Source organism: Vombatus ursinus, unplaced genomic scaffold, assembly GCF_900497805.2.
Source record: "Vombatus ursinus unplaced genomic scaffold, bare-nosed wombat genome assembly UNPS02009824.1, whole genome shotgun sequence".
NCBI classification, from domain to species: domain Eukaryota; kingdom Metazoa; phylum Chordata; class Mammalia; order Diprotodontia; family Vombatidae; genus Vombatus; species Vombatus ursinus.
Window position 1 is genome coordinate 8,650,766 of NW_020949602.1, and position 27,024 is coordinate 8,677,789.

A 27,024-nucleotide genomic window follows, 5' to 3' on the forward strand; every position below is an offset into this window, starting at 1 on the left:
ACCATAGGAAGAACTGTACAATGTAGAGACCAGACACAGGAACAAAGTCATGGTAGAAATGGGAATCCCAGCCACTTTCAGACTCTAGGGACGTGGAAGAGATAAGGCAACTTCTAGCAGACCCAGATTTGCTTCAAACAAAGAGCTTATATTGTGCATGGAACAGCATCTGACTTGTTACGGTCAGCTTAAATGGACACAGCTTCAAAATTAGCAAGTTCTTGAGCAGTGGGATGGATAGGGCACTGGATGTGGAGGAAGATCTGGGTTCAGATCCCACCTGAAGTCCTTGCTAACTGTGTGACCCCGGGCAAGTCCTTTAACCTTTACAGGCCTTGGTTTCATCATCAGTAAGATTAAAAAATCGGATTCGGTGGCCTCTGACAGCCTTTCCTGATCTCAGTCCGTGGTCACTTCTGAAATGACCAACTAGAAGGGACCTCAAAGGCCATCTAGACAAGGATCCCCCCAGGGCTTGGACTCAGCATTATCGAAGACAAAACCTATTTGCCTCCCACACTCATTGCCCTTTTCCTGATTCTGTTGATTGCACCACCATCCTTCTAGTTGTCCACTTTTGGAATATCAGACCTTTCTCTTTCCCTTGAGTCCCACATCCAAATATTGCAAAGTCTTGCTGACCGCAGCATCTCTGCCATCTGACTCCTTAACATTACTCATGCAGCCTCCACTCTGTTTTAGATGCCCATCCATCACCTTCGATCTAGACTACTTCAGAAGTCTCCTAATGGGTCTCCGTGCCTCCATTGTCTCCCCTCTCCAAATCGTCCTCCATATGGCTACCATATTGATTTTCACAAAACAAAGGTCTGAGTATATCGCCTCTTTCCACTCTCCCATCCTCCCTCCTCTTCAATCAGTCAATAAGAACGACGGCAACAACAAAAAACATTTATTAAGCACCTACTGTGTGGCAGGCACCATACTAAGCGCTGGGGACACAAAAAGAGACAAAAGGTAGTCCTTGCTTTCAAGGAACTTAGAATCTAATGGAGCAGACAGCATGCAGACAAGTATATACAAACCAGGCTGCATATAGGACAAACAGGAAGTAATGAACAAAGGGAAGGCACTAGAATTAAGAGGGATTAGGGAAGGCTTCCAGTAAAAGATAAAATGTAAATTGGGACTTGGAAGAACCTGCGGAGTGGAGGAGGGAAAGCATTCCAGGCATGGGGACCGCCAAAGAGAAAGCCAGCGTCAGTGGCTCCTGGTGGCTTGCTCATACCCACCATGTGATTCTCCATTGCCCTCTCTGTGGTATGCAGTTACTCAGAGACAAATTACAGCCATACAGTAACGTAAACCATACAACACCAAGAGAAAATCAATATTGAAAAGAATTGACATTTGAAAAGGAAAACCATGTTTTTAAAAGATTGGTATAGCATTTCTCTACGGAATGACTTAGAGTGAGCAGAGACTAGAGGCAGAGATACCACTCAGAAGAATAATACTTTTCTTAGTAATAATAAGAATTAATTGATGAAACTATGTATATAGCGCCTTATGGTTTTCAAAGCACTTTATAAATATGATCTCATTTGATCCTCACAATGAGGGAGGGAGGTGCTGTTATTATCCCCACTTTACAGATGAGGAACCCGAGGCAATGGTTAAGTGACTTGCCCAGGGTCACACAGCTAGTAAGAGTCTGAGGTAGGATCTCAACTCGTCCTCCTGACTCAACTGAGCCACCTACCTGCTTCTAGAAGGAGAGATGATAACGTGTTCTCCATGGTGGAAATGGAAATAGCAGGGTAGGTGTGATAGGACTTAGAAAGGAAGAATCAGTAGTGATCACTGGGTTTTGGCATTTGGGTGACTGAAAGGTTGAGTTCTATCTTTCATGGGAACTGGGGATTCAGCATGTGGAAACAGTTTGATGGAGTGCCGTTGTGTTCAGTTTTAGACATTGAGTTTGTGGTGATGGAGAACATCTACGTGGCAATGTCTAGTAGACAGTGGGAGTCATGGACCCAAGAAGCTAGAGGAAGGCTGGGGTGATCGCTGAGGTCATTATGAGGCCGCCGTAGATGAGACTTTCAAGGCAGAGCAAGAGTCCACAGAATGGATCTTGAGGCACACTTCCATCTAAGCAGTCTGATGAGTAAGGAATCAGCAGGGGTGGAGATGACTCTGAGGTTTTTGGGTACACTGACCCTGGATGGCTTCCTCGGGATCCGGAGGACCTGGGTCTAACGTTACCTCTGTGCCCTTTGCCAGCTAGATGGTAACGTGGCCACAGCGCCGGACTGCAGAGTCAAGGAAACCAGAGTTCAAGCGCTGCTTGAAATGCTTGCTGTGGTTATGACTCTGGGCAAGTCATTTTTTTTTTTTTTTTTTAGGCAATTGGGGTTAAGTGACTTGCCCAGGGTCACACAGCTAGTAAGTGTCGAGTGTCTTGGTCGGAAGCCAGATTTGAACTCAGGTACTCCTGACCTCAGGGCCGGTGCTCTATCCACTACACCACCTAGCTGCCCCTGGGCAAGTCATTTAAACTCTCTAAGCCTCAGTTTCCCCAGCCCCACTTTCTCCATTCCCCAGTGGAGACAATGGTAGCACCTGCGTTTCATAAGGTTGTTGTAAGGATTAAATGAGATAACATATGTAAAGTGTTTTGCAAACCTAGGTAGTGGTAGCTATTTTTAATCACTTCACCTCTCAGGGATCATTTTCCTCATCTATAAAATGAGAGGGTTCAGCTATCATAATAATAGGTAGCATTTATTCAGGGTGTCCCAAATGTCTTAGTGCAGCTTTCAGCTATTAAAGGCTTCTTCCTTCCTTCTATCCTTTCTTTTTTCTTCTCTTTCTTTCTTTCTCTTTCTTTCCTTTCTTTTCCTTCTCTCTTTCCTTTCTGACATTTTTGTCTCTCTGTACATTTCTCTGTCTCTTTGTGTGTATCTGTCTCTTTCTGTATCTCTTCCTTCTATCTTCCCATCTCTCCCTGTCCCTTCTCCTCCCCCTCCCCTTCTCTTCTCTTTTCCTCTCTCTCTCTCTCTTCCTCTCTCTCCCCCCTTTCTCTTTCCCTCCCTTCCTCCCTCCCTCCTTCTTTACCTCATCCCCTCTTTCTCTCCCTCCCATTCTCAGTCTCTACAGCAGATTTGGTGAAACTTTTCATTCTGAAGGTGCACAGCCTGGGCTCCTAAGAATGCTCCCCAGACTCAAACTGTCACACATTCCTTTGCTGAGCCTTGGAAACAGAGGCTGGGCATGCAGGCCGAGTTCAGAGGGGAGCTCATGGAAATGAGGCCCAGCTATAAACTCCTGAGGAGGGTTTTTATTTCGTTCAAACCTGAACTTGAACTTGGAGCAGGCTGGGCGGTCAGACAGGAAGCCATGTTGCTCCTCAGACAGTCTGCCGTCTCTTTCCCCCACCACCATTAGATAACTAACCAGCCCTTCACATTCCATCTTTCTCTAATGCCCAGGGTAGCATGTCTGGGAGGATTCTGCAGCCGCAGAAATCAAAATTAAAATACCCATTTGGTGGATTTGCCACCGATCCAAGCGAAGAGGCAGTGGGGTCTCCTCTCCATATGGTGATTTTAAGAGGGAAAGGGATATTTTAATTTAAAAGCCAATAAACATGCAACAGTCTTCCCTCCAGTAATTGTTTTTATGAAAATACAATAAAGTTATAGTACGGCGGGCTTTATGGCTCCAGAGTGGAAAAGCCAGCTCGGGAGAGTTCACGAGCAGTTTGGTTAATTTTTAGTTCTCCATTACGTCCAAAGGACCGTGGAGTAGGTGGTGTTTGAAAGCAGGGTGAGGGCGTTGCTGTCTATTTCTTGGCGCTAGCAGCCCCAACTTTGACTGTCTTCGGTGCCTAGGAGATGACCCCTCCCCTTCTCTGTCTCATATTTATAATCAGCGTCCGGGGGATCTTAGGACTGTCCCGTCCAGCTCCTCTTTTTACAGGTGAGGAAACTGAAGCCCATGGAAGCAAAGTAATTTGTTCAGAGTCACAAAGTAATGAGCAGATCCAGGATTCAAATCCAAATCAAGGTCAAATCAGCAAGCATTTATTAAGTACCTACCGTGTGCTAGACTAGTGATCGTCGAATCCTAGATTGAGAGCTAGAAAGCACCTCAGGGCCAACCAGCTCATTTTACACAAGAGGAAACTGAGGCTGGAAAGGTTAAATGTCTTTCCCAGGGCTACGCGTCTAGCACCAGAAGCAATTCTTCTTATGTCCAAGCCCGTGTGTTCTGTACATCATACTGAGATGATCTCCAGTAGATGATGGCTCCGTCTTGTTTGTCCAAACAGAGAGCACAGAGTGCCTGGCTCATAGTAGGTGCTTAATAAAAACTCGTTGATTTGACTTGACCGTACCACTTTCTAAGATTTGGAGTTGGAAGGGACCTTGGAGGTCATTTAATTTAGCTTCCTCATTTTACAAATGGGGAAACTGAGACCTAGAGAGGTGAGGTGACTTTTCTCAGGTAGATAGGTAGTGGCAAAGCTAGAATTTGAACCCATGGCCTTTCTACTGTCCCATAATTCTTTTGGGGTCTGGTCTGACTTCATGCCTAGAACAGGAAATCTTGAGAAGCAGATAAAGGGCAGGGACTGCCAATGTGCTTTCTTTTATAGCCAAGTAATTTGTCAGTATATCTTTGCAAATGGTGCTGTGGAATCTTAACATCCCTGTCTGTCTGTCTGTCACACACACACACACACACACACACACACACACATACATATACACACATACACACACACATACACACACACACACACACACACACACACACACACACACACCACTTCTTTCTCCTTCTCTCTCCAAGGGATTTTTCATTCACCTCCACAGGAAAAAAAAAATTCAGGATGAAGCTAATTGTTTGTGGTAATGGATATTGCTTGGCTGTAAATTTAATCTACAAATTTAGAAGGGCATAAATCCGTACATAAAAAAGGCATTTGCTGTTTCAGCATAAAAAATACTGTCATTTGAAACTGCAAACTGCCCTCGAATATTCCTCACCCCTACCCCCTCCACCTCCCCTTGGGTTTGCTCAGCAAGTCACGTCTCGGCAAAGAAAAGTTTGGAAGGAATAAAATCCCTACTGTGTGCTCCGTAGATGGGGAAAGGAGCCCTCCTGGCTTGCTCCTCCAGGTGGTCCCCAGCCCGAGTTTTTTTGGAACAGCCACACCACTGATCAAGTATAGAGAAAGCCCTCCAGCATTAACCCCAGGTTGGAAGTTAATTATGTCCTGACCACTAGTTTTTACTGGATTAATACCTGACATGAGTAGAATACTGTATGTTTTAGGAGCACTGTCAAGTTTTCCAAATCTTTTTATATCTATTATTCCCTTTGGTTCTCCCAGTCACCCTGTGAGGTAGGGAGGGCAGACATCATAAAATCCTAGACTTTTTAGAAATGGAAGCAGAAAGGTTGGCTTTGGGCTTTCTAGACTTGGTTTCAGATCCTGCCTTTGGCATTTACTACTGGTGTGACCTAGGACAAGTCACCTCACCTAACTGAGCCTCAGTTTCTTCATCTGTAAAACGAGGGGTTAGACTCAATAATTTCTGAAATTGATGATTCTATACCTGTCTTGGGTCACACAACTAATCAGTGGCAGAGACAGGATTAGAACCCAGGTGTCTCTTGGCTCCAATTCTAGCGTTCTTTCTACTCTAGCACCCTGCCCCTTCCAAGATCAGGTTGGGATGACAAGGTGACTTGGCACGTGGCCAAATTCCCTCCCAAGGAATGCCTAAACAATTTTTGGAGTCAGTTTGTCATGCTTTGACTTCTCCCTGTGGAATAAGCAAATTGGTTAGAGGCTACTGCAGCTTTCTGGGGGAAACCTTCCGATTTAGGACAAACTTTTCCATTTAAAGGAAGAAAAATAAATTAAAAGATCATGGACAGATGGAGAAAACAGCATTTGCTGACCTGGAACAACAGAGCCTTTTTTTTTTTCATGGGAAAGCTTATAGATTACCTTGTAAATCTCCCAGCATCACCAGCAATCAGTGAACGAATAAGCATTCATTAACTATTACAGTTTAAGGCATTGGGGATGTAAAGAAAAAGGGCCGGGGGCGGGGTGGGAGGGGGGAAATAGATCCTGTCTTCAAGGAGCTCACATGTTATGGGAGGAGGCTTGTGTCAATGTATGATGTATTTTATATGTGTGCCATCATATATAATACATGGTGTATGTTGCTATGTTTTATGTAAGATATATCATGTAGTATATTGTATAATACATAAACATACATATGTGTACATAGTGAGACATATTACATATACCTATGTTATGTAACATAATTATAATGCACATTTAATATATACATATATATGTGTATGTGTATCTATTATATCTTATATGTGTGTTCTATCTAATATATGCATATGTGTATATGTTATATATCATTATATCTTATTGATATATAATACTGTATGCATATATGCATGTATTTTATTGTGTTGTCTAACATATAGTCATATAATCCATATGATAGATAAGAAGATAATTTGGGGGTGAGGGAAGATCAGAAAAAACCTAATGTAGGGGTTATCACTTGGGCTGAATCTTGAAGGGGGTAGTCAAAGAGGTGGAGGTCGAGGGGATGCCATTGTAGGCTGGTACAGACAGTACAAAGGCACCTCGAAGAGCATCACATATGAAGAATAGAAAGAAGACCAGTTTGGTTGGGCCATCGAGTATATGGAGGGGAGTAATGTCTAATAATTGAGAGCCAGGTTATGAATGACTTTAAATGATAAACAGAAGTAATAGGGAGCCACTGTAGTTTATAGAGTAAGGGAGTAACATGATAAGACCTGTGCCTTTAGGACCAACAAATTGGTGGCAAATCGAAGGATAGATCACACTGCAGAGAGGTGGGGAGACCAGTTAGAAGGTTTTTTCAATATCTTGGGTCAAAAGTAATGAGGATGGTGGCTGTGTGAGTGAAGAGAAGGGAACAGATAGAATAAATGTTGTGATTGTAGAATCAGCTTGGTGGGGCCCTCTCTGAAAGTGACCGTCTGGGTTTGTTGGCCAAGATCATTTCATTGGAATATGTGGTGTCAAGAGGGGTCACTTTTTCATCTTCATAGAATTTAAAGCTTAAAAGAATCTCAAAGACCATTTAGTCCAATCCGTATTCCTACAAGAATTCTCTTACAATATACCTGAGAAGTGGACAAGATGAATAGTAACTAACATATACATCCATCCATAAATAAATATATACATATGAATATATAGGGATAGCATGTATTATATATGGGATAATATATATGGAGGTAAAGAGATCTCTCGAAGGCTTGTTAAGCAATCCTCACAACAGCCTTGAGGTAGAAGTTAATATTATCCCCATTTTACAGATGTGGAAACTTAAACTCAGAAAGGTCACGTGACTTGCCATCAGTCACAGCAGGGGCAGAGGCAGTATTTTAACCCAGATCTCCCTGGGTCCAGGCCCAGCCCTCTTTCCACTATACCATGGTGCTGCTCCACCTTCCAACGCAGCTCATTTCGCTTTGGGATACTTCTCATTATTGTAACTATCCAGGAAATATTCTCCTTTTCCTTCCCGTAAAAGAAAGTCAAGTCAGCTTTCTCATGCAGGACATGGCGGGATGGGATGGGAAACTCCCATTTGGGAGGTGTCATTATGTGATGAGAAAGAGTAGCCTGGGCTGTTGAGGCCGAACCAGGTTTTATGGCTACAGAGAAACATGCACGTTGGACTTCTCTGGGTGTTCAAGTTCAAAGTTGAATGAGACTATTAAAAAAAATCTGAAACGGGTCATTCTGGCTTTTGTGTGAGAGATTTTTATATGCCTGAGGCCCTCTGTACTTTGCTGATCTTTTCAGGAAAAAAATAAAAAGAACCTAAAACTTTAAAGAAAAACGAACCTAATTAAACAAACCCATCTCTTCTGAGACAATTCCTCTCCCCTCCCCCCCGCCCCCGTGTGAAATATCCACATCCCCTGTGCCTCCCCATCCTCTTATGGGAATGCCACCAAGGTCTCTGCCTTGCCACCCTGCAACATGCTGGAATCCTGAAAGACTCCACCTGACCTTGGCCTTAATCCCTCCCTCTGCCCCCCACCCCCCTCCAGCCCCCTCAGATCTCAGGCAACTTTCCGAGGGCAGGCTGGCTTTAACGGGCCGCATCTATTTTTCATGAAAAAGCAGGAAATAAGCTGTCTTTCGTTAAAAAAAAAAAAAAAAAAAAAAAAAAAGATTTACAAAATGTAATCATTGTTGAAATATTCTCTTTGAACTGCCTGGTCCACGGGGGTCCGGCTCTCCCAGTGGCTAACTTCTTTAGAACACCCTTCCAGGGCCCTATGGACGATCAGGTACACTGGTGGCTGGACCCTTTGAAGTCCTGAATGAATGAAAGGCCGACATAATAAAAGGGAGCTGTTGTTCAAGCATAAAATACTCTTTAAGCTGATAGAATAGCAGCGTTAACACATCCTAAGCTGCCTTTTTTTTGGCCTCACATTTTCCTGTGCTTTGTATACAGTCGGGGTTGGTATTTTACCAGAAGCCTCTGATCTATGTAGTATGCCATTGGTGAACAAAAAGCCCAAATAGGATTGTTTCTGTCCCTTCTGGTTGCTTGACTACCCCCTCCCCAGGCCGGCCCCCCAGTCCCAGCCCCCCTCCCCGTGGCTCTGTCCAGGACCACAGTCCAAATGCCTTTCAGAGAGCACGGGAGAGTTCCTTTGTGCAACATCAGGCCTGCCTCTTGATGTTAATATAGCGATTAAAGAGAGATTTCATTTCCTTAAGAACTTTTTGCCACTGGGAAAAACTCCAATCTTTGTGGGCCTTCCTACTCCGCCCCCCAGCAGCTCCCAAAAGACTCTCAACTTTTAACCATATAAATAAATAAATCACCTTTGTCGAGCTCTCACTTTCTTTCCAGGGAAACCACCTTCTTTAGGTCTTAAGTTCCCATACATAATTAATATGTCATATTAAAAGTACCTGGGCTCCCCCAGCTTTCTGGATCGCATTTCAAGGCTCTGATGCTGCTTGGTCTGTAGGGTGTTATATTTAGACTGATTTGGGTGGGTGGGGCAGAGCAGGCTATCCGAAAGCATGCAGGGCTGTGCTATAACACAAAGAAATTGGTTGTATACCGGGAAAAGATTGGGCATCGAATCTCTTCTCTTCTGTTTACTGTCCTAGTGAATCTGGGCAAAGTGGTTTCACCTCCACGGGCCTCGGTTTCCTCCTTTGTAAAATGAGGGATCTGGACCAGATGGCCTCCAAGGTTGGCACTACAGATGTAGAGCTGGGAGGGACTTGAGAGGGCATTAAGTGCAGCTGCCCCATTTTACAGATGAGGAAACTGAAACTCAGTTACTAGCCAGGATCCCTCGGCTAGTAAGCTCAGACTCAGAGCTCCAAGGGCAGCCCTCTCTACCCAGGGACCGTGATCCTAATCTCAGATCTGGGAGCCTACATACGACTTTGGAAAGGCACTCTAAAGTCCCTGGGCCTAATCTTATTATATTATATTATATTATATTATATCATATTATATTATTGTATTACATTATACTGTTATCTGACATGAAATTCTAGCTCTGTGACTTAATTATGATAGCTATAATGTCTAAAAATGTACGTGGCACTTTCAGATCTACAAAGCATTTTACATCTATCACGTCATTTGATACTCACCACCGCCCTGGGAGGTAGGTGCTATTATTATGTCCGTTTTTACAGATGAGGAAACTGAGGCTGAGTGACTCTTCCAGAGTGCCACCACTAGTACCTGTGACAGGATCTGAACCCAAATTTTCCAGACTCCAGATCCACAGCCCCATTTGCTATGCTGTGATGCCTCTTACTAACAACCTCCACGACACCTGAACAAATCACTTTTCTTCCCTAGACCTTTCTTTCCTCCTTCCTAAGTTAAGGGAGTTGGAATAGATGGCCTCTCAGAACCCTTCCATTGTAAATCTGTCCCATACTCTAGAATCAGAGGACCCGAATTCAGATCTCACTTCTTCAGTATTAGCTGTGTGACCTTGAGTAAGTCAACCGCCTTGGGCTCCAGTTTCCTTCTCTGAAAGGGGGTGGGTGTAACCAGATGCGCTAAATTCCCCTTCTAGCCCTACTTGTTTAAGGAGTTAGCTTCTTATAGCCGGGGAAAAGCTGGCTTTGAGACCAGAGCTCTTAAGTTCGCATCCTGCCTCTGGAACTCATAAACTGTGGGACGCAGAAACAAGTCTGTGGGCTCCAAGGGTCAAGAGAGGGGGTTAAATGGAACAGCCTCCTTCGAGCGCCGTGATATCCGACGGTCGTGAGGCTTTTCAGCGCAGAAGAGTTTTACCTGGCAGAATACTGTTTCAAGTGGACTTCGGCCAGCAAGGCCAGCTGGGCCCCAGGCTGAAACGTTCAGTCATCCAACTATTAACAAGAGTGGGTGTGAGTGTGTGTGTATGAGTGTGTGTGCGCGCACACACGTTCTGAAGACCTGGGAGGCACTCGGGTAAAACTCTTCAGTTCTCCCAACTTAAGATTTCTATGAAAACAGCGGGCTTGGCTGCAGTCACGGGGTGAGTGCCTGTGGGGCCGCGGTTTGGAATGCCGTCACTAGGTAGGCAAGCGGTCCGTGGGACAGATCGGTCTACATTCCGTGGCCCACGCTGACCACATTTGGCCTGGGCACAAAGGGGAGCCAGCTGGAGGCCGCCGATGCTTCTCGGGCTGGGGCTCTCCCGATGGGGAGGGAGGGTCCTGTCGCCTGGAAGACACCCACGTGGTGGACCATCCCTCTGCACGCAGTGCTCGTCCCACTCCTTCCTTTAGGGAAAACCGACACCAGCCTTCCGGGCTCTGGGGCAAACTGAAGGGCGGGGGCCCGGCCAAAAAGTGCACCTGCAGGGCCCAGCCAGTGAGACTTCTTCTTCCCCCAAAAATGCAGCTTTTGAACGAAGGATTTACTGCAAAGGGCATTTCCACGTGGGGGTTGTGGTCGTGGCCAAGTCATTGCCCTCCCCTTCGAATTCCTGGCTAACCCCTTAGTGACTATATTGTATTTTATCTTTTGTGAGTTCCCTTCAGTGAATAAGACTTTGAGAACAAAGGGATTACAAATGTTCCCAGCTAGAGGCAGCCAGGTGGTAGAGTGGATAGAGGGCTGGGCTTGGAGTCAGGAAGCCGTGGGTTCAAATCCTGCCTCATGCACTTACTAGTTGTGTGATCCAGGGCAAGTCCCTTAACTCCTGTCTGCCTCAGTTTTCCCATCTGTAAAATGAGACTAGTAATATTGGCCTCCTGATTAGCATTCTTCATAATAAAGCTAATAATTCTATCGTACTAATAATAGTGCCTACCGCCCAGGCTTTGTTGAAAAGATCAAATGAGTAAATAAATGTGTAAAGCACTTTGCCTAGCCCAAAGCCTATATAAATATTAGTCTGATATCACTGTTAGCTGTCATTTTTATTTCATATTTTCCTTCCAAAAGCCCTGTAGTGCAAGGATTATTGTGCCCCTTTTACAGATGAGGAACTGAGGCTCACAGGTAAAGGGACTTACCCAAGGTCATACAGATTGCAAGTGAGAGTTTGGTGGAGTAGAAAGCATTTGATTTGGAGTCCGACGTCCTGCGTTTGAATCCTGACGTTTTGGTCATTGTATCCCTAGCACCAAGCACATAGCAGGTGCTTCGTGAATGCTTGTGGACTGATGGATCAGAACATTCTGGTGAGGACTGGAACCCATGTCTCCAGATCCCCCCTCTCATGCTTTCCACTTGCCGGTGCCAGTGTGCAGATGTTTATTTAGCTCCTTTTGTATGCATGATGCGCAGTGCTACACACTGGGGGACGCACAGAGGAGGCTCAGTCCCTGTTCCTATAATTCACGAATAGTTTAGATATAAAAAAAAATAAATATGTATATGAAAACAATAATTCAAGAAGAGAGGCAGAGGGGAATGAGGGAAAGGGCACTGGGTTTGGAGCCCGGGAACCGTGCTTTGGTTCCCTGCGCCCATCTCAGATGCGGGGGTGGACCCCAAGGCCTGTGCTGCCCCTTCTAGCTCTTGAGGCTCCTGGGGTCTGCCTCCAGGGTGAGGGGATGGTTGTCATTTGCGGCAGCACGAAAGCTCCCGGGCCCCTACACTACAATAGGGAAGGTGCGGTATCCTCCACCTTGGTCCAGTCCCCTCTGGAGTACTGGGTTCAGTTCTGGGAATTACGTTTTTAGGAAGGATCTCCTTGATGAGCTGGAAAGGAGCCAGAGGAGGGCGACCAGCGTGACAACATAAAGATAGAAAAATGCTCTTGGGAACAGGGGAGACCTGGGCTCAAGTCCCATCTCTGACACTGGCTGGCTTTGTGACCCTGGGTAAGTCCCTGTCCCTTCTGTGCGCAGGGCAGTTTTCTGATTCTGTAGGAACTGCACTGGGGCAGTCCTGTGGAAGAGGTTTGAACGGGGAAATGTAGGGAGTCAGATTCCAGCTTGATGACAGGAAAGACTTCCCTGACTCCCCACCCCTGGAGGTCTTCAAGGGAAGCTGGATTCTTGTTCCGGAGGGGGTGGGACTGAGAGCATTTTCCACTCTGAAATTCTGTGATACCCATTTGGGGGAAATACTGAACAATAGGCTGTATGGGAAGATGGCGGCACGCTCTTGGGTTGTGCACGTCCCAGTGAGGCAGAGTGCCCACGCTTTCCATACACTGGTCAGGATGGACGGCCGGGGCTCGGCATTTGTGTCAGTGGGTGGCCTGTCCCTGGCTGGGGGACGGGGGCCCCGCGGGCCCGCAGCACATGGGAAGAGACACCTCCTTCCTCCATGTGTGAACGTCCTTAAATAACCCACATTACAGGAGCAGGAGCCAACCGTCACACCCAGTTCTGGATTCCACATTAACAACCTCCTTCCGCCTGCATTAATCTTTGGCCTTGAGGCCTTTTGTTTTACTTTTTTAATTTGAAAAACAGATACAGCTGCCTCCAGCCCCTGTTTGCTTGGAGTTAAGAGGAGGACTGACCAAAGCAGATTTATAATTCTTTGGTGGTTTGTTGTTATTTTAATACACATCCTGCTCCCCAGTGTTGAGTTAGTCTTTGATTAGGGAAGTGGATTCCTGGCCTGTCCTTTCTCGTCAAGGGCTTTAGAAGGGAAGGGACCTTCAGGGTCCCCTGATCGAACTCCCTCGTTCTTCAGATGAGGAACCAAGGCCCAGAGAGGGGCAGAGATGTGCCCAAGGTTGCACAGCGGGTACATAAGTACTGGACCAGTTTTCAAACCCTGGGCCTCTAACTTCAAAGACAGTTCAGTGACCATGTAAATGCATTGTTGTTATTCAGTCATGTTTGAAGCTTCATGGCCCCATTTGGGGTTTCCTTGGAAAAGGTACTAGAGGGGATTGCCATCTCCTTCTCCAGCTCATTCTACAGATAAGGAAATTGAGGCAAACAGGGTGAAGTGACTTGCCCAGGGTCACACAGCTACTAAGCTGTGTATGGTCTATGTCTGTGGTCACATTTGAACTCAGGTCCTCTTGACTCCAGGGCCAGTGCTCTATCCCATTGCACCACCTAGCTGCCCTATAAATGCCTACTATGTACTGCCATTGTGTACTTAACTTGTAGGCAACTTGGGAGTAATGACCTCAGACCTAGGAAGACCTGGGTTCGAGTTCCCTCTGCCCAGTCTTTCTGTACCCAATCTGTTGAATTCATCAAGGAACACTAGGGGTTCTCTTGAGATCTTCTCACTTATTCTCGGCTTCAACTCCCTTCCCACCATTTTTGTTCTGTCGTCTCCAAGGCAGTGATGACAGACGGTGTGAAGGAGTGGGTAGGGAAATGTCCTTGGAGCCTGGAAGACCTGTGTTCAAGCCCCACCTCAGTCACATACTGGCTTTGTGACCCTGGACAAGTCACAGGACTTTTCTACCATTTTGTGACCGGCAGTTCCTCTTCCCAAACGCATACCCCAAAAATCAGAGGTTCAGGCATTTTCTCTACCAGGTAGTAGGACAGAGGTGGGAAACCTGTGGCCTCAAGGCCACATGTGGCCCTCAGGGTCCTCATGTGCAGTCCTTTGACTGAATCCAAACTTCCTTTGCTCTGTGAAGTTTGGATTCAATCAAAGAACTGCCCTTGGGGCCACATGGAGTGTTGAGACCCACAGGCTCCCCACCCCTGTGCTCGGATGTAAAAACAAAAAGGAAACAGCCCTGCCTTCAAGGAGCTTCCATTCTAAAGGGAAGGGGGGAATACAACATATATACTAGTAAATATGCAATTAATGCAAAGACCTATTGACTGACTGACTAATGGAGAGGGCGTGCAGTTGAGGTGGGGTAGATAAAATCAGACCTGAATGATAGGTGGGAGCCAGGGTCCCCCAACTCTCTGTCTCAGTCTCTGTCTCTCTCTGTCTCTCTGTCTCTCTGTCTCTCTCACCTCTCCCACTCTCTATGAAATTCCAGACTACAGATTTTATATCTTATCCTAGAGGCAATAGTGAGCCACTGAAGATGTTTGAGTTAGAGGTGTGGTGGCCAGATGTGTTTCTGGAACATCACTTTGTCAGCAATTTCAATGATCGATTAGAGAGGAGGCTGGGAAACTAATTAGGAAAATATTGGAATAGTTGTGGTAAGAGGCAGTGAGGTCCTAAGTTGGGGCACTGAAGTCAGAGGGCCCAGGTTCTAATCCTGGTTATGTGACCTTGGGTAAATTGAGTTGGACTCAATCACCTCCTGGTCCTCTTTCATTTCTGGAACTCAGAGCTTCCTCGTTTGCCCCCTTGCCATCCTCAATGGCACCAAAGGCCCCGATTTTTTTTAAAAAATGGTTTTTATTTTCTTATTGTTTCTTGAAAGATAGCAGAGAGATGAGGCCATCCCCGGCCCCACTCTTGCCATGATAGACTTCCTGTTTAGGATTCAGACGAGTTGATATTGTTTATGGTCCATAAATCCTTAGTACTTTGAGGCTTCCATGAGAGCAGCAGGCCTGATCACCAACTTTCATGGCGTTGTAAATTAAGGGTGGGAAAGTGTGATAATACTCCTCAGAGAACAGTAAAAAAAGAGCCCCTCAATGGTTAAAAGGGAATTTTATAAGCACGCTAGCTGTCTGTGCAACTGTTCTGCATTACATGAGTTGAATACCTCAGAGATGACACACATCTGCAGGCCCTTTATTAAATCCTTAGTCAGCACTTTTCAACCTGATGAGATTACTTCTTCATTTGACTGGAGAAAAAAGGGAAGCTAAGATCTTTTGCTGGACTGCAGAATTCACTGGGATGTTTCACCTTGAGTGCTGGGGAGAGGACAAGCTCGGATGATGCTCCCTACGACGGCTTCTAAAAACGGGGGTGGGTGGCTGACAAACAGGGAGCCGACGTGTCCCAGAGCAGGATCTCTGGGGGACAGCAGATTTATAAAGCTCAGAAATATCAGCTGGAGAAAGCTCCCCTGATGTCAGGATCTCCAGATAGCCACAGCCTGTATTGTATTGTCTTATTGGGACTCTTTGGAGATAAGGAGCAGAAATGCCTTCGTAGTCTGTCCGGAGGCAGGAGGTTACATTTCTGGGACTCTCAAAGGAGAAAGAAATATAGAGAAAGGCAGAAACCATATTAAATTGGAAGTTACAGCACCATAAATGCCCAAAGACATGTTTTTTTTAAATCTGCCCTAAGTGACCTTAGCCATCATCTGCTCATATTTTGCCGTTGGCCGGCCATATAATCTTCCAAAATTAGCATTCTGTAGCTGAAGTTGTCGGTATTACAGAAAAGAGGAAGAATAAGAACACAAATACTTTAAAATCCAGAGTGTTTGGAGAAAGCAAACAGAAAGAAAAAGGGCCTTTCCGGATACCTCCTGGTACATTTCTTTGTAACTTACTTGTGTGTGGACTGCATTTGGAGTTTGAGAGTCAGGATTTAAATCCTGGCTCTCTGGCATTTTACTAGTGGCCTTGGGCAAGTCACTTTGGGCCTCAGTTTCTTCATCTGTAAAATGAGGGGGCAAAATGGTTGATAATATCCTTCGGACTGCAGACCTAAGGTTCTGTGGTTTGGGTCAGCATAGCTAATAAGAGCAGATAGGTTCTGTCCAGCGGGGAGAGCATTGGCTGTAGAGGAAGAGCTGATTCTGCTCTTTACTGTCCATGTGACTGCTCTTTGCAACACACCAGGCATTGGTGAGCAGCCTGCTGCATGCACTCCAGGTACTGGTGTTTGACACTGGAGAGGCAAAGACAAGATGTCAATCATCCTGCCCCCAAGGCCTCAGTTTCTTCATTAGTGAAATGAGGGTGTTGGTCAGTCAGTCCACAAGCCTTTATTAAGCACCCACTGTGTGCCAGGTACTGTCCTAAGTGCTGGAAATACAAGGAAATTCAAAAGCCAGCTTCTGCTGTGCAGAAGTTCACAGTGTGTGTGGAAAGACAACACAGAAACAGGAGTGTACCAACATAATTATACGTAGGATAAATTGGAAATAGCAGAGAGAAGGCACCATGGCTTCAATAGAATCCAACAAACATTTATTAAGCACCTACTGTGTGCACATTCGGTCCTAAGGTTTCTTTTCTCACTCTCTGCTCCTATAAACTGGAACCCACAAGGAGTTAGTACTTAATGACCTCCCAGGTTCCTCCCAGCTCTAATCCTGTGAGCCTTTTAAATACAGAGGCATTGGACTCCCTGACCACCTTGGGCCAGCTCTTGGCCCAGGATCCCATGAATCGTAACCCACCAGAGGGTTTGGCCGCCGGGACTTCCAAGGTTTTTTCTAGCCCTCAGATGCCCTGATGCATCTAATTCACAGCAACCATTTTCAAATCGATCCCAAGAATACACATGCGCCATCCCAAGCCGCCTGCCTGTTTGCGGCCTCAGCAAATCAGTGATCCCCTCCAGATGTCCTCGGAGATGTGCCCTCAGCCAAATGCCAAGGCGCCATCAGTCCCATAGAGAGTGGGCAGGCTAGAAAGAAATGTAAGGGTGGATCTGGGATGGGAGGGAGTGCCAGTCTGGCAAGGGTTAATTAAGTTTTCCAGCAGTCATTAAGAGGCCTACGTCCAGGAGTCCTCACCACACCTTAGCTCCCTTATTGACATGTTGCTAGTCAAGGGACACAATAACTCTCAGTGTCTGCCAGATCATTGCTGGAATCGTCTTCAGGGAAGGAGGAAAAAAAAAGTTTTAAAAGCCCCACCATGAGACAAAAGGGCTGGAACTGCAGTGCAGCATAGAAGCTGAGAAAGCCCAGAGTCAGCAACTTCTATTGATTAAGAACTAACCTTTAGAGTAACTCGCAGAGTGTGTGGTTAGCATTTAAATTTAAACATGTCAGGAGTTGATTTGTGTTCCTGAATACCAACTCCGAAGGAGGAACATTCACGTCTCTTCTTTTTCCCCCTAATTCCCTTAAGCAGCTAAAGAATTTCATGAAATGTCAATAGGGCAAAAAATAAGGGGGGGAAGGGGGTCCGGGGTGGGGGGACAGCCCTAGACCTCGGAGCTCTCTTTCCCATGCAAATCTTCACACACACCCCCAAGGCCCAAAATGCGGGGCGGTGAAACACAATAATTAGTCCTTTGTCTAACTTTCCCAAGTGCCAGAGAAAGACGGGTTAATTAAATATACAACAGTGTTGGTTTTGGGAGTGGGGGTCCCCGCTTGCTGTGAAGGTCATAAATTAGGCGGAGTAAATGCCTCAATGTGTTTGCAGTGGGCCCTGCTACGTCAGAGCCACTGGAAGGTTGGTGGGAGGAGAGCAGAGGGTTTCTTGCTAATGACAGTCACGTCTGGGTCTGTCTGGTTGCCCCTAGCAACCAGACATGATGTAACACCGCGATGAACTTGAACTTGGGGGACTTGAAAAGAGAACAATAGACCAGAGCAATCAATAAAGCCTATTTCAGTGAAGGATTACAGAGCTGCTCTGGGGTAACCTTGTCTGCAAGGCATACACTGAATAGTAAGATGTGTGAAGAAACTTTTTTTTTTTTTTTTTTGGCTTTTTAAGTAAAGGCCAGCCTCAGCGCTGCAGAGCTAAGCAATGCAGCGGAGCCAGGCTGCTGCGGGCGTGGGGTGGGAAAGGGCGCCCCCTGCCGGCCGCTCCTTGTCCCCGAGGCTCCTGGGCAGCGTCCCAGCCGCACTCGTAGAGGGCTTGCAGGATGGGCGTCCTCACGGGGGGCTCAGAAACGGGGAGAGCTGGGATCTCAGACTGGGTTTGGCCCTGTCTGAAACGGAGCTCTTCTCCGTGATGAGTCAGCTGGAGAGGACCAGCATCTATTGAGAAGAGGGCCGCCTACAAGTTTCAAGCTCTTTTTTCCCTTTTTTTAGCCCTTTTCATCCAGTTAGATCGAGGCCACCCCTATTGGCCAAGCCAGTTTACTTTCAGGACACAAAAGACTTGATTGTGTTTCTCAAAGCATGGTCGGATAATAACATTTGAAAGTATACAGGATGAGTACTTTTAAAACTCCTCTGGAAACCAAAGGTTGCTTGAGAAACCAGGAACTCCTAGCCCAACATCCATGTCACCATCTTTTAGCCAGTTAGGCTTGGAATCCAACAAAACCCAATTTTAACCAGTCCAACCCCTCAGATGGAGAGGGAGCCATCACCCCAGCGAACCAACCCAGACTTAACCCTTCAGACGCCCACCCTGAGCACGGTCCCACCCCTTCCTCTGTACGGGGGAACCGTAAGCTATGGGAGTACTTGCTTTTGCTGGACCGGTCACGTTGTGCCTCTGACCAGGCTACCTATAGAGGTATGGGGGACTGGCAGGCATGCTTCCAGAGAGGCAGCTGTGACATAGTGAAAGGTGGCCTGTGTGTGGAGCCAAGAGGTCCCACTCATTTATCATCTCAGTGTCCCGGGCAACTCTCTAAGACCCTAACATACACATTTTTTGAGTTGTCCATCTATATTGGTGAAGGGAATTTCCATATTGGGAACCCCCCTACATTGGGGAAACCACAAGCCTAGAGCAAAAACTCTCTATGTATGTATACATATGTGTGTTATATTTTTATGTGTGCATGTACATGTGTGTTATTACATATATGCACATACATTTAGTTAATAATACTCAAATGGATATGTGATCATGTATGTATAGATATTCCCTCTAAAAATGCAATGTTTAACCCATCTGTATACTTGCCCATCCTGTGTGTAACTTTTGTCCACACCCTCCTGTAAATTCTCTCCAAAAGACTCTTCCTCAGTTTTACCAGTGGAACCATTTACCATTATCCTCAGAATACCAGTGGAACACATAGCCTGGACAATAGTTATCCTTTATTCTGGATTAAAGAAGTGAATTATCACAGAGACAGAGAGATTAAGGGAGAGTGAGAGAGAGAAAAAGAGTTTTGCATCCATTATGTTATTAGACCCTCTTAAATATCTGTGATGTGGGTATTGCATTATGTAGCATTATCGTTTCCATTTTACACACCAGGAAACGGAGGTTCATAGTGGTCACCTGACTCAGTCAGGAAAGGGCCAAACCAGACTGGAGTTCCCGATTCCCCTGGGGAGCTCCTTCCTTCCTCCAGGTTCTTTGCCCTGTCCTCGATGCCACACCAGTGATGGAAGAGCCATTCTCAACATAGACGTTGAAAGAATGTGATGAGTGGTTCATCTTAAAATATCCTGACCAAAATCAAGTGGTGAGGGTGAGGAAAAGCCCTTTCTTCTAGAATAAATGCCTGGATTTGTTGTCTTTACAAGTGGCCCGAGGTGCCCAGTGGTAGATATTAGCTAAACTCACCTTCTGTGGCAGAGTGTGTAGTTGCTTACATTTGGGGGTTGGGGAGAAAAGAACTAGCCCATCCAAAAAGCTCACGTCGAGTCCCCAGACTTTAAATCTCGTCAGTTCTGTTCTGGTCCATTCACAATGCACCAGGTTCTGTGCTAGGTAGGATGACCCAGAGACAAAGGAAGAACCATGCCTTTCCTCAAAGAGTTTTCATTTTCTGGGGGGAAGCAATATGTACATAGATATTAGAAAGAAAAATTAACTAAAATAATTTACAAAATCATTTTGTGGGAGGGAAGAGAAGTTTGAAAACTGTAGAAAATCAGCTTTTTGAGGGCTGAGCAATTCATATGTGTGTATATACATGTGTTTGCATATATATGTATATATATACATATACACACATATATGTACACATATCACTTTCAGCTATTTCAATATGGCTCTTTTCTGTGGTGTTATTACAGGCTGGTAAAATGACTTATTTAAAAAAAAAAACTTAGTTATGTTTCATTCCATCTCACAATGTAAGTGCATGGTGGTGCTTACCTGCATGAGAATTCTGCACTTAGCCTCACCTGAAGGAAATGAGGATGTTGATTTCCACTTTCCTGACCCAACAAAGTGCCTTCGAATTGCAGCTCTGCCTGGTGTCTCTGACCCTGTAGCTCTTTCTGCCTTACAAAGAGCATACGTTCTCTATAGTAGAGGCTCCTTGGCCTTGGGGTTGGAAGAGCCACAGACAAAGGGGTGGAGAGATTCTGAAGGAGCTGCGAAGGGAACGTAGTCCTCTCCAAGTGGGGGAGGGAGGAAAGGCCAGCTCAATCAGGATGAGCAGACTCAAAAACTTAACCATGCACCTATTATTTCCACCATCTACCCATCTCCATCAATTCTCTCCATGGTTCTTACATAGGACAGAAGTCTGGACCTATTTGGTTGTCATCAATATATCATTCTTGACAAACGTATAGACTCTTAGTACTGTTAGGAATCCCAGAGGCTCTGAGACCAGTACTCTCATTGTACAGATGAGGAACCTGAAGGCCAGAGAGGGCAGTCAGCTTGCCCCTGGTGTGGTGACTAGGACACTGAACTAGGAGTTAGGAAGACCTAGATTCAAATTCTGCTTCAAGCATGTGCTAGCTTGAAAGCCTGGGCAAGTCACTCAACCACTCTATGCCTCAGTTTTCTCATCTGTAAAATGAAAATGTTAGACTCAATACCCTCAGCTACAAATCTATGATCCTATTATCAGTAAGACCTGGGTTCCAATTTTTCCACTTGCTGTGTTACTTCAGGCAATCCACTTAACCTCTCTGAGACTCAGTTTCCTCATCTATAAAATGAAGATGGTAATATCCAAAGTAACCTACTCTCATATTGTCAGGAGACATATCAGGTCATGTATTTACTTATTTTGCCAGCTTTAGAGTCTCTCTACCAATGTCCATTATTCTAATTTACATCCAAAGTAGTACAGTGAGTTAATGGTCAGTCTAGGACTAGAGACCAATTCTAACCCAGTACTCTTGCTCTCACGGCCTCACGTGACCATTTACAAAGACTGAGAATACTCTTTTTTTCTTTTCAATAATGACCATCTGTGGCTTCCTTCTTTCCAGTATTTTACAGGAATCAGTACTGAGCACAATGCCTGGCATACAGTAAGTGCTTATTAAATGCTCTGGGACTGGACTTAAGTGTCTGTGCCCAGAGACTCCTCGCTGCTTAAAACACGCCACCTAACATAAATGGTGAGCTTGGCTAACCACTTAGTACCAACTTTGGCCTTTTTCTTTGGCTTCTAAAGTGACAGGGTCTATGTGTTGCCCTTAGCAAGTTTGTGGGGACCCTCAGGATGCCTTTACTGGTGCTTGAGGATGGAAATGGAGGAGGTACCCAAGTCCCCCAAACCATATTTAATTTGCATTTTTGACAGGCAGTCCCAGCTTCAGTGTGTCCCAGCCACCCCTTTTCTGCCATTGCTTTGGTTTAGCCAGTGGGTGATCTACTATCTTCTTCTACTTAGGGTATTTCCCCTTTACACTATCAGGACTTCAGAGTCAGAAGGGGTCTTAGAAGTCATCTAGTCCAACCTGCTTGAAATCCTGCTTGAAAAAAAATACTGCCAACAAATGGTTTGCCACACAGCTTGAGAACTGTGGGTAATGGGGAACTCACTACTTCCTGAGTCAGTTTATTCATTAAGAAATTCTTTCTTGTAGAATGTAAGCTCCTTGAGGGCAGGGACCGTTTAATTTTTGGTCTTTGTTCACCCAGTGCCTTGAATGTAGTAGGCCCTTAATAAATGGGTGTGGAATTGATTTATACCAAGCTAAAATCTGTCTGCTGTTGTCTTCTACCCACTGGTTCTAGTTCTGCCTGCTAGAGTTAAACAGAATAAGACTCCAAGTGACTTCTTCCAGCTCATTATCAGTCATGTCTCTTATGACATTGTTTCCAAAGGCCTCACCGTCCTGGTGACAAGAGACATAGCCTGGAATAGTGGAAAGAGCCTTAATTTTGGAATCAGAGGGTTTGAATCCCTGGTCTTCTGCTTCCTTGTGACCCAAGTGACTGTGCAAGCCACTGCCCTGCTGGGCCTCAGTTTCCTCCTCTGTAAGACCTAGCTGCTCTCCAAGATCCCCCTTGGTTCCAACTTCCTGAAGCCTTTGTCTTGAACCCATCGTGTGGGTGCCATTTTGTAACTCGGCTTTTTTTTTCTCCTTGTGTCTTCCAGTCCTGGTACCTGGGATAAAAGTCACAGCATCCCACCATCCACCAGACAGACCACCGGACCCCTTCTCAACTCTGTAACGCCGAAGCAGCAGCAGCAGCAGCGCAGTGCAGTTTCTTCATTGTCCAGCGGAAGGGGAGACAAACAGATTCAGAAAAACCAGTACATGGAAAAATGGCGAGCGTTACGGTCCAACAGCCAAGGCCGTAACGTACGCTCTTTGGGATTAGAATTTTTTTTTTCAACCACCTTAGGAACTGTTGTAATTTTCTCACATGGTGCTTGAAATGATTTGGCTTTGTCGCATTGGAGTGTTTCGCTGGTAGTGTAAGTTGTAGGTGACGCTGGGGGGAGGGGGAGGCCGGTCTGCTGTCATGTGCTGCCTTCCCTGCTGTCCCCCACTTTCCATACGGAGCCCAGCTGTTTCACGGTCTTGACATCCATTGACCCATACAGATGCGTACGCCTTTCTGAGCACTCGCGAGGCCCGCCGCAACTAAAACTTTCCTAGTCGCTGAAATCTGCAATATGTAACTTACAGGACAGATGATAGGGCATGTTCTTCTGTAACATTTCGGGGAAAAAAAAAAAGATGCAGTGGGTTCCCTTCTGGGGGGGGTTGATTTTTGTCCTACAGTCAGCAGTTTCAATGTGTAACATGACCCATAAAGAATGGCGAGTCCACTCACGTTACAGAGATATTCAGAAATGACAAACTACTACTATAGTCGTCATGTTTCTTTTAAAGTTTGAAATGCTGCACTTACATTAGAACATTGTGGGGTTTTTTTTCCAACAATTTTCAACAATTACACAAATTCACGTGGAAATGGGGAAGATGGTCTGTTTTGACAGAAACTGACAGGAATCAATCAAAACAATCGAATTTTGAATTGAGTTAAGTGCAATTTCATTGGATAGCTAAATATCTTTGTAAGATAGAGATTGTTGAAAATTCTATTTTTGTTTTCCAAGTCCTTCTACCCCAGGACTCTAAATTATTGGGGTAAAAAAAACAGCCTTGCAAGAAAAAAAAAGGGGAGCTATTTTTGCTTTTTATGTTTTTTATTGTTAAACTTGTATCCCTTTAAAAACTGAAGGAAAATTTAAAAAAAAACACAAAAAAATACAAATCTAATGGTGCTTTTACCACAATATGTTAACTACATTAAATGCTAATTAATTATTTTCTTTTATCAAAGCACATAAAAATTAAGTCATGATATCTGTTAATTTTATAAGCTAAAAGTCACTTATAATGGATTATGCCAATTTTGAAAAAAAAAATTTGACACGTTTCTGGCCACCTAAGGTGTATCAGTTCCTGGCCACTTCAAGTCCCAGAGAGCATCCAGAGGTTTGAAACACCTTGATGTCCTATGTTTTCCTGGACAGACTACAGAGAGAAATGACAAAGATGCTGGTGTCCATTCTGATTGAGGGCACTTGTTGGGAAAAGAAAAGGGAAAAAAATTCGTACCCCCAAATGTCCTGTATCTTATGTACAAAAGTAAAACGAGGCAAAAAAAAATGCAGAAAAAATGAGAAGAAAATAGAGTGCAAGTGATTTTTTTCTACCAGACAGCGAAGCACCCAATGCTTCCCCAGGCGACTTTCAGAAGGTTTCCTAGACTATACATATATATACGTTCTGATTGGCGCATCTGGCTAATCAGAGAAAATCTGTGCATGTTCTAGTGTTAGTAACTAATTTTTATATAGTTAATGTAGGATAAAGTAGAGTACATTAAGACACAATATTGTAACCCTATTCCAGGCACTTATTGCCTTTAAACCTTGTTTGTTCAGCCCTTGAGAAGGGTTCCTACTACTGTCCTATACAATCAAGTATCTGAAATTCTTGGGAAGTCACTTTTGCTCATCTTTTCCCTGAAACAATGTTGGTTGTTTGTTTTATTTTTTTTCCTCCTTGATTTGCACGAAACAAATGAAAAAAAAATTCCATATCAATGTGCCTTGCCCTGGATAGCGATTATTTCTGAAATTGTTGCACACGATCCTCGAATCGAAAGGGTTTTTTTCCCTGGTCAAGCATTTGGAGACACTTTTTTTGTAAATGTGACTTTGACGTCCGCCATCGTCAGTTTCCACTTCTAGAACCTGAGTAGTGTGTTAGTTGTTCCGCAGATAGGAGTAGTGTGTATTGTCTGGTGTGGTCAGTGGCAGTGCTGTTCTGAGATCTGTAGATGCTAGAGAAAAAAAAAAATCAGTATTTTGGGATGTTGCTGCATTGGACATTTTATTTCGGAGTCTTCCTTTATTTTGTTTTGTTTTATTTCCCAGATATATGAAAATATGCAATACCTGCTTATATCACGTAGAAATGCTTAGTGGTGATCGATTTTTCTTTTGATTTTTTTTTTATTTGACCAAAGTCAGTGCTGCACTTGACGCAGTGTGTTTTCGGTGTTTGTCTTTTGTCCTTTTCTTTGCGAATTTTGAATGCACGGAGGCAGGAAGGGCTCCCTTTAGAGTAGCAGTCAAACTGTGAAGCACTAAGCTGACCCTGCTTCGAGCAATTTCTTTTTCTTTTTACAACTCTTCCTTTCACAAGCAAGCCTTAAAAAAAATAGCGTTTAAAAAAAAAACACAACAAAAAAAAAAACCAACCTTCCTTTTTCTTCAGATCCCCACACCCCATTTTTCTTAGCAGACCAGTTGATCCACATTCAATAAATATAATAATGCCCATTTTTATATGCACGTTTTTAAACTTCCAAGTTTGGAGAAAGAAAAATAAATAATTGTTTACTGGTTCTCTCTATTTAAGGAAAAAAATAAAACATTTTGGACTTTGATACGTGTCTGGTAAGTGGTCGAGTAGTTTGTTGGGCTTTGTTGTGTTGTGTGAGAGTCAGTGTACAATATCATTTCCTGTAGCCAGCATTCTTTGCCTTCCCCCTAATAGCACTTAGCAGGGCATTACTTTGTGATGACATTATGTGCACTATGAAAAATAAATAAATAAAGTTGCAGCTTACAGTGCTTCACAGTGAAGGGAAAAAAAAAAAAAAAGAACAGCAAAAAGCCTAGACAGACATTTTGTCAGAACCTTTGCTCTAAGCCGAGGTGTTACCAGTGAAATTGGTCTGTACATACGAAGAAATTGCACCCTTTTTTTTTTAAATGAAAAAAGAAAAAGAACAAAAAAAAAAAAAAAAGACGAATCCACCGAAGCAATAGTTGGGGCAGGTCCAGTGATTTGGGGTGAGCCGTTTGAGAGCGAGAGAGCGAGAGAGATTCCAATTGCTCCCCCTCAAAAGATAATGTAATTTGTATGTTGTATAGTTTTATGGATTTGTTTGACCCTATTTTATAATGCAGGACTTTTGTAATGTTGTTTAAATGAGGGAAAAAAAAATCTGTCCAATTAGCCTAGTGGAATTTCTGATTGTTTGTTATAAAGGCAGCGTTCATAGAATTTCTTTTTCTCTTTATTTTTAATTTTTTTCATTGCTGTTGGCTGTCCCCCACCCCTCCTTTTTTTTTAGGAACTGGATTTAAGTTGAAAACTTTCCTGTTTCCTTTTTTTATGTATGTATTTAAATACAGTTATTTTTCTTCTCTTGATGATATAGCATATTCCTATGCTTCAGAAGTGTAGGCTACTGGAGACCCATTGTAAATGGACATTACAGGTATGCTGTTTTATTTTATTTTTTTTCTCTTGAAGATACTTTGTCATATTTGAATTTGATGGAGCCGGAGTTAGGGGACTCTGAACCCATTTGCAGAAACAAACAAACAAAAAACATTTTCAAGGCTTTGCAACATTAGGGAAGCAGGCTAGGGTCGTAACTGAGAGGGGTTGTGGAGTGGTGATGAAAACACACTCGATGACACTTTTTCGTTCACTGTATCATCATCCAGAAAACGACAGTTGGGTTGTGACCAGACAGAAAACAAGGGAGAGACGAAGCAGGGTCTGATTCCCCAGAATCATAGCCAAGAATGGAGACTGGAGAAAGGCCTGGGAGTGTGCAGTGCGCAGGGATTTAGAGCTGGCGGGGTCCAGGAGACGTGGTTGAGTCTAGGATTGGGAAACATGTGGGATTTCTCTTCCACACTCACCTGTCCGTTCCAACTCTAAATCTACGATTCTAGAACACTATGACATTTAGAAAAAATGTCCCCCAACTAACTTTTCCTGTTTCTTGTCTTCCTCTGGGATCTAAGCCAGAGGCACAAACACTAAAGTGCTCTAGCCTCTTTCATCCCAGTCCCTCACCAATCTCTAGGTTTTCTTCCCCATGATTATCACTTGACCCTGGCCCTTCTCCCTGTCCCTCAGCCCCCAATCTTGAATGTTTCTCCTGCTTGAATTAAGTAAGCATTTGCTTGTCTCCTACTGCACATCCCAGCCATGGAGTTAGTAGTTTATTGATTTCCTTTTCCATCAGCTCCAAGTTAGAGTTTAAGTAGACATGGTACACTTTCCTCAGTCTCAGTCTCTGTTGGATTC

General features: G+C 44.5%; 1 protein-coding gene across 4 annotated transcripts in view; it reads left to right on the forward strand.

The window, feature by feature from the left end:
- Nucleotides 1-25,733, forward strand: part of NFIA (nuclear factor I A) — a 464,681-nt gene extending 438,948 nt beyond the window's left edge. For all 4 annotated transcript variants that reach the window (XM_027852710.1, XM_027852708.1, XM_027852711.1 and 1 more), the window contains one exon: nucleotides 22,545-25,733. In XM_027852710.1, coding sequence (XP_027708511.1) covers nucleotides 22,545-22,562 — 18 coding nt within the window. In that variant the 3' untranslated portion in view covers nucleotides 22,563-25,733. The remainder of the gene's footprint in view (nucleotides 1-22,544) is intronic.
- Nucleotides 25,734-27,024: the final 1,291 nt, after the last annotated feature.